Genomic DNA, 8174 nt, shown 5'->3' with positions numbered 1-8174 from the left:
TTTTAAATTTCTATTTAAAACAATATGTAGAATAAGACAAATAAGCTACCGATCATATGAAATTAGTATTAATAAATTAATTTGTACTACAGAGGTGGCACAGAAGAACACAAAAGTGACTTGTAGGTACATTTTCAGACGTTTAGTGAAGCTCAGAGGTGGCATGAGTGCAGTTAAATTCATAAATTCATGTGGAGATTAATGTTTTAAATATTTCTGTATTCAAAATTTTATATGATAAAATATGATCAAATAACTGAAATTATACGCTAAAAATGAAACTAAATCCGCCAGCAGGTGGCGGCAAGTCACTGATTTTATCACTGAATCATTCATTCAATTGATTCGTTCGAATGGCTGAATCATCCAGGAATGAAGCAAGTGACTGTCTTTATGAACTGACAGAAATCCATCATAGCGATGGAACTTTAATCCCTGGAAATGTCAATAGGCCTAAATGTTTTGTTAATAATGAAAAATCTAGTTTTTCTTTACTGGAATATATTAACTTTTTTTCCCACTTAAAGGTGAATGCGTGAGATGTATGTTCTGGAATAATCTCGGTTGTATCCATTTTGCCATGGGGAAGCACAACCTGGGTCTTTTTTACTTTAAAAAAGCACTTCAAGAAAATGACCACATATGCGCCCAGCTTGGTGATGGCAGTAATGGGCAAGGTAAGAGAAATGAGGACCTTTTACATGCCAGATCATACAGCAGAATCTGGGATATACCATACTTCTCAGTGTGATAATAGATTATATGCAGATTTTTTTTTTTTAAGAAATTGTGATTTATGAATCTTTTGCAGCCTTGTTAATTAACAATGTTTTATTGCCTTTTTTCCTCACAGCAGCTAAGAAGTTCACAGGCATCCCCATGTGTGCTCTGTTAGCTAATAAGCGCTATGAGCTGCTGTATAACTGTGGGATTCAGTTACTTCATATCGGTCGACCGCTGGCAGCGTTTGAGTGTCTGATGGAGGCGGTGCAGGTGTATCACTCCAACCCTCGACTCTGGCTCAGGCTCGCAGAATGCTGCATCACAGCTAATAAAGGGGTACAGACATTAACCCACATGTGTAATTAAAATTTAGAATGAAAGACCCTTGGAAAAACAGGTTGGACACTTACACTGCCATTCAAAAGTTTGGGGTCAGTAAGATTTTTTAAATAAGAAAATTAATAATTTAGTTAGTCAGTTACTAAGTGAGTAAGGACACATTAAAAGAATCACATCACAGAATCATGAGGGGAAAAAATGTATCATGGTTTCCAAAAAATATTAAGCAGCACAACTGTTTTCAACAATGATAATAAGGAATATCACTTGAGCATTTAATCAGCTTAGAATGATTTCTGAAGGATCATTTGACACTGAGGACTAAAGTAATGACTGTTTCAGCTTTGCCATCACAGCAGTAAATTGCATTTAAAAAAATATTTAAATATAAAACAGTTTATAATGATAATATTCCACAATATCACTTTTTTGTGATTTTGATCAAATGAATACAGTCTTGGTGAGCTTAAGAGACTTACATTTCTTGATAAGAGAATTTCAAAAACATTTAAAAATCGTACTGACCCCAAACATTTGGATGAGTGTGTATTTGTTTTGTTATGTTATGTTTAAAGGCCTGTTGCCATAAAATGCCTAAATGACACCAAAGTATAAAATTGGCCAACAATTTTTCCACACCTAAACACTTTACAGTATAATTATTTCAGATGGTAATGCATTTATTTATGACCTTTTTTGTGTCCTTCAGAGCTCGGAGCAGGAAACAAAAGGTTTGCCCAGTAAAAAGGGGATTGTGCAGGCTGTTGTTGGGCAGGGCTATCATCGCAAGATTGTTTTAGCATCACAGTCCACACAAAACACCATTTACAGGTGAGGAAGGGTGATTCAATCTAATGGGTCTTGACATTTGCTAGTGTAGTATAATGATGTTAGAAAAGTAGCTGTGTGAGATTGTCTGGCTGGTTGGAGCAGAGTAACTAGATTTCAAATGGCTGAAAATACTGTAATGTCACAGTGTCTCCAGAAGGTGTCATCCTGTTGCTTTTCTTCCCAGAAGTAGCATTCTAAATCTTTTCAGTGATTTCTGAGAGCAGTATCATGCCTTTTAGGTTTCAGTCGTATTAAAAAGTCTTTCTTATGCACTTGGCATGCTAAAATGGATTTACACACATGTGTTTGTGTGCAGTGAGGGCCAGTCAGCAGCAATCCCAGTGGCCAGTATGGAGTTTGCAGCGATCTGTCTGCGTAACGCTTTGCTCCTGCTCTCAGAGCACCAACAGCACGACAGCAAACCTGACAATGGCTCGAAGAGCTGCAGTCAGTCAGGCAGCACAGAAAGCAGCAGCGAGACCAGCGATGCCTGCAGGTACATGTATAAACATGCATGCACCACCAATGCTGGCAATAACAGATCCCAAACTAGATGGAATACAGTAGAAGATTGAATTTGCTGAACTCATTAAAGAACACACTTTTAACCCTTTGATGCTGTTTTAAGATAATCTGGTGATGTTTGAATTTTTCTTTGACTGACAGTGGGAAGACTCAAGAGGGAGACAAGTTCATACCTGCTGCCCCCTCATCACCCTTGATAAAGCAAGAGGTGGAGAATCTCAGGTGAGGCTACAGGAGACTTTTCTGGAATTAATTTCTCATACTTAATAAAAATGACCTAAAGAAGATTTGAATGACTTTAACACATTTGATTTGACCTGTTAGCCAGTACGCTGCAAAAAGAGATTTTCTAGCTCCGTTTTCCAGTAGAAATATCGAAGCATTCCTAAATCAAGAAATATTTAATTCAGAACAAAAATGTCATATTAGGAATTGCGTTAATACAATTTTAGGGCTTTTTTATGCTAAAAACAAGAATAAATATTTGCCAAAGGGGTAGGGATAATAAACATGCTTCCCTTCTAGATTTTTTTTTTTATTTCTTGTTTTTTAAAGCACAAGATTCATTATACATTGATACATTTTTTAAGAAAATTTAAAATCTGTGCCATTTTACCTTTTCAAGTAAATGTTTCTTTTTTTTTAATAATGTTTAGATATTTTGTTCTGGAAAACAAGACAAAAATACTGTGTAAGTAAATCACTTTTTACAGTCTGTTTCCTGTGTGAGACACGTCTTCCTCAAGAGGGCACTTTTTTTTTTAAATACGTGTGATTCCTGAGAAACAATGTTTAGGGGAAGTCGTGGCCTAATGGTTAGAGAGTCAGACTCATAACCCAAAGGTTGCGGGTTCGAGTCTCGTACTGGCAGGGATTGTAGGTGGGGGGAGTGAATGTACAGCACTCTCTCCCACTTTCAATACCACGACTGAGGTGCCCTTGAGCAAGCCACCGAACCCCCAACTGCTCCCCGGGCGCCGCAGCAAAAATGGCTGCCCACTGCTCCAGGTGTGTGTTCACTGCTGTGTGTGTGCACTTTGGATGGGATAAATGCAGAGCACTAATTCTGAGTATGGGTCACCATACTTGGCCACATGTCACGTCACTACTTCACTATTTATTATATATTAAAAATAGTAGGTAAAGCAGAATGCAATATACAATACACGTTTCAAGCAGTAGCAGGCTACATTTCTCACATGACCTCAGCATGTTAATTTTGTTAGAAACGGCTACATTTTTACATCCAGTTATTTGTAGTAAAACGTCTTCACTTTTGCAGTATAATTTATGAGCCAAGAATAAACGAAAGCTGATAAGTCTCGCGGTTTAATCATCACACTGGTCAAGAAGAGCCTTGTGCAGTATTTCAGACTATGTATTCTGTTCAAATTTAGTCACAGATGGTATTATGCTCTTCTAAACATAACCAGCATATGTGAACCAGTTCCACTTTTAAATTTCCTTTACAAATATGCGCATAATAGTTTTACATACATAGCTTCTGTATGCAAAATATCAATATGGCAAATGCTCTTGGCTAAGTCCATTTAATACACTGTATTAACAACATAAAATGCAGCAATTGCTAATTAGAGTGGTAATTACAGTAAAGCCAGTTAACCTCCATTATTTTAACACATACAATCTCTGTTAGACGTATAATTGTGTATAACCCTCCCCCAGCTAGCCTACTATACACCTCTCTCTTATTGTATGCGTCCACTTCACCATTCACCCTCGCATTACTTTTGCCTCAGGAATTGATTAGACCTTCTACCCCACCTCCATCCCACTTTCTCCTCTTCCCCGCCATCTGTGATCCAGCGGGACAGTCTGCTCCGGAGGGCTGGCCGGACGTGGCTCCCTGTGAAGGGAAGGGGTGTGGTGTGTGGATTGTGTTAACCCTGCACTGACACCCTGATACACGGACACTTTTACGAGCCCAAGCACCATTTACTCAAAAGGGCTCTTCCTGGAATCCTGCAGGCTATTGTGTCACAGGCAGCCACTCAGAGCGTTGAGCATTTCTCCGTTTCCCCGTCTTTTCCTTTACCCACTCTTACCCTCTTATGTTGTATTTGTAACAAAGCTTGGCATTTAGGAATCTGAGCAAAGATTATATTCCAAAAATTTTTTATTTGAAGTAAGTTTTAATGCGATTGTTATGGCCTGTTCACATCAAGACTCAATTTAAAAGCTAAACAAATTGCAAACAAAAGGACTGTTACGAAAAATAAAACTCATCTGAACTCATTCTCATTCTGCAAGAATAATGGTTTAAATCTCAGCAGACAAACATTTCTCTTGTTGAACACAATATTGTTGAAAATCAAAAATATTACCTGGCAAAATAGCACAGCTGTTGTCAAAATGTAAAAATTTAATAAATTGTTGCTGGATATAGTTAAAGTGACCAGATGGGACTGTCCCCATTTTAGTGGGCCGCCTGATCACCCGAGATATATAAATATTAACTTTTGTAAATTATTGCTTTCCGTATTTCTTAGTACTACACACAAAGGTTTTTTTAACTGGCTGAAGAAATATGACTGGTCACCAAAGAGAGTCTTGCCACATGTAAAGCCATCATGTAAACGCTGCAATTTATCGCATTATATCATATTGGGACATTGGCATGCATGTACAGTATAAACTGAATAAAAATAAGTATGTGGCAATTGATTATTACATTTAAAAATTAATGCAAAATATGGGTCAGTAAAACAACATTTATGAGCAAATTTTATAAAAAAATTAAACTGAAACTACCGGTCTGTGGACAAAACGCTATATAAAAAAAGCTTAGGGTACTTCTATCATTTGGCGGGAATCCAAATGTGTGCATGTTTCATGTGCTTGATGTAAATAGCATTATGTTGCTTTGCTATATTAGCACGTTTCAGATATTAAAAAAGTGACATTCTGGAAAATACTGCAAGTAAAAGAATGCGAGATACATGAATTATTTTGAGATTGTATGGGTTTGTTCTGTATGGACACTATTCATTTTATTTGTGCAGGTTAATAAAAGTATTCATGTCTTAAATTTTAGTTTAAAAACAAATACCAATACCCTTACTACCTTGAAGGTGTTTTACCCTATCTCTCATCTCTAAATGGTTTGGGAATTTGTGAGGCAGTTGACACATTTCCTGTACTTGGGTTTGTTATGGCTGCTGTACACTGATTCATACAAAGAGTGTTTTTTTTCCCTTCAACAAGGTGAACTCACCTAAAAACCATGAAATAATTTTGTCCTTGTGTTTCATCAGCATGCTTCTCTTTGATCTCTCTTTCCTCACAGGTGCTCAATTCTAGCCTGCAGTGCATATGTGGCTCTTGCTCTTGGGGACAACTTAATGGCTCTTAACCATGCAGAAAAGCTCCTGCATCAGACAAAGCTGTCAGGATCGCTCAAGTGAGTCTGTCTCTCTTTTTCTGGCTGATTTATATCTTTATTAGGGTCCTGCACTCACAACATTCTGCAAATATTTGCCCTCCTAAAATGACCAACCCTGAGTGATCGGATGCTTAACATTTGGTTCAACCTGTTAAACAAAAAATCTTACCTATGCCTGACCACTCTTGTTTGTCCTTGGGGGGAACATTTTTAACAAAAAAGTTACCTTATTTTTTTGTAGCAAATGCTATTTTGTAAATGTCCTGGACTTCCAGATTGTGATACTTACTGTACATGGTTTGCTTTGTTTTAGCTATATTTCCCAGACAGAGATGAAGCTGACTAAGTGGGCAATACACAATGTAAAGCAGTCAGTTTAGCTTTAGTCTTTGTCACGGGAAGTGACTTTAAATAATGTATCCAGCTCAATTTTTGATGAGTTTGGTGCTTGTGTTCTCAGGTTCCTGGGTCACCTATATGCAGCTGAAGCCCTGATCTCTCTGGACAGAATTTCTGATGCCATTGCACATCTCAACCCGGAGAACGTTACTGACGTCTCGTTAGGTGTCTCATCCAGCGAACAAGACCAAGGTATGAAAATGCACTCATAATCAAAACATACAAATGTCAAAGGACATGATGTGCGATTATTAACATATGTCTGTGCTGTTATTGACAGGTTCTGATAAAGGAGATCTGGAGCCTGCGGAGTCCTGTAAGTTTTTATTAGCATTATTATTATTACTATTTTAAATTAATTTCTTAGGTGGATGGATGGATGGATGGATAGATTCATTTATTTAAATAAGTTAATTCCTCTTATATGATGAACATGTCTGAACATTTCAGAATTAAAATTCATTTTGATATTTTTAGGGGATCTAACGTAAAGTATATATATAAATAAATGGTAACAATGTACTTAAAGCCTTTATGTGCAATGCATTATAAAGGGTTATTAAAGGGTATAATGCATTATAATTACTCATTATATCTTGTCGTAATTATTTATAACCGAATTTAAAATGCATAGTGTAACAATGAATTGATAAGTGTTATAATGTATTAACTGTTGTTACAGTTAATCATGAGATTGTACAGTGCATTATAAGGTGCATTACAAGCCATAATTAATGCATTAAAACTACTTTTATAATGCATAATACATAAAGGCTCTAAGTAAATTATTACTAAGATTATCTTTTATCATTAAAAAGATAAAATTCTTGAAAAGACAACTTTGACAATCTATTATTATTATTATTTCTATAAAAAGGATTACTTTTTCTATTATGTATATACAGTATACAGTATATATATATATATATATATATATGGAAAATCTGTGAAGCAATTTTGTAAAAATATAAAAAATTTGATAAAGCAATGTGATGCAACTAACGGGCAGAAAGAAAAAAAATACTGTATTTATAAATTGAGTTCATGATATTTGTTTAAAAAATAAAATAAAATTTGTACACTCATTGTTATGTTTATAAAGATGATTTTATATGTATATATATAATATTTCTTTAGAATAACATGCCCTGATTAATTGTCCACAATTAGACCAGAGATAAGTTGAGGCAGACAATGTGTAGTCTTATTTTTTTTGCATATTTGTGTATTTAATTTTGGTTTGTGTTGCAGCAGGGAAGCAGACGCCTTTGTGTTACCCCAGCTCAGTAAGTTCTGCCCGGGCCACAATGCTCTTCAATCTGGGCAGTGCGTATTGCTTGAGGAGCGAGTACGAGAAAGCCCGCAAGTGCCTCCATCAGGTAAACACTCCTCTCATGTGAAGCTGCCAAATTTTAATTGTCCTGTAATTAAACGCATAAAATTACAATAATGCAATAATGTGTCTTCTCTGGACACTAGATAGATACAGTGCTTAAACAGCCTTCAAAACATTTGTTTCTGATTTCTGTTTCCAAGGCTGCTTCAGTGGTGAACACTAAGGAGATTCCTCCAGAAGCCATTTTACTGGGCGTCTACTTAGAACTGCAGAATGGTGAGTCATGCACAGAGACTGTAATTACACAGTGCCTGCTGGGAAATGTCGCTATATTTTCCAGAGGGTGGCCAGTCACCTTTTCTCACCTGGAATCATTTGTCACTTCAGACCGATTTATTTTTTGAGTAATCGTTTAAAACTGTGATTGTTGCTTCCGCAGGAAACACACAGCTGGCGCTACAGATCATCAAACGGAACCAGCTCCTCCCGTCTGTCAAGCCCGCCTCCTCCCCTGACCTCCGTAAGAAACCACTTCCCTTCCAGTCATCCCAGCCTGTACAGCCCATACAGACCCCCTCCTCCTTTACACAAGTACAGCGCAAGTGATACCAGTTACTC

General features: G+C 36.8%; 1 protein-coding gene across 3 annotated transcripts in view; it reads left to right on the top strand.

Annotated features, from left to right (window-relative positions):
- Positions 1 to 8174, top strand: part of LOC107723079 (CCR4-NOT transcription complex subunit 10-like) — a 13886-nt gene extending 5712 nt beyond the window's left edge. For 2 of the 3 annotated variants that reach the window (XM_016531587.1, XM_016531586.1), the window contains exons 9-19: positions 528 to 677; positions 854 to 1059; positions 1772 to 1893; positions 2210 to 2389; positions 2560 to 2640; positions 5726 to 5839; positions 6282 to 6412; positions 6501 to 6536; positions 7472 to 7599; positions 7757 to 7832; positions 7996 to 8174. In XM_016531587.1, the coding sequence (XP_016387073.1) occupies positions 528 to 677; positions 854 to 1059; positions 1772 to 1893; positions 2210 to 2389; positions 2560 to 2640; positions 5726 to 5839; positions 6282 to 6412; positions 6501 to 6536; positions 7472 to 7599; positions 7757 to 7832; positions 7996 to 8162 (1391 nt within the window). In that variant the 3' untranslated portion in view covers positions 8163 to 8174. The remainder of the gene's footprint in view (positions 1 to 527; positions 678 to 853; positions 1060 to 1771; positions 1894 to 2209; positions 2390 to 2559; positions 2641 to 5725; positions 5840 to 6281; positions 6413 to 6500; positions 6537 to 7471; positions 7600 to 7756; positions 7833 to 7995) is intronic. The other variant, XM_016531588.1, reaches the window with a different exon arrangement.

This window comes from Sinocyclocheilus rhinocerous, unplaced genomic scaffold (assembly GCF_001515625.1).
Source record: "Sinocyclocheilus rhinocerous isolate Xijiao unplaced genomic scaffold, SAMN03320098_v1.1 scaffold1686, whole genome shotgun sequence".
Taxonomy (NCBI): domain Eukaryota; kingdom Metazoa; phylum Chordata; class Actinopteri; order Cypriniformes; family Cyprinidae; genus Sinocyclocheilus; species Sinocyclocheilus rhinocerous.
This window is presented reverse-complemented; position numbering and strand designations above follow the sequence as displayed.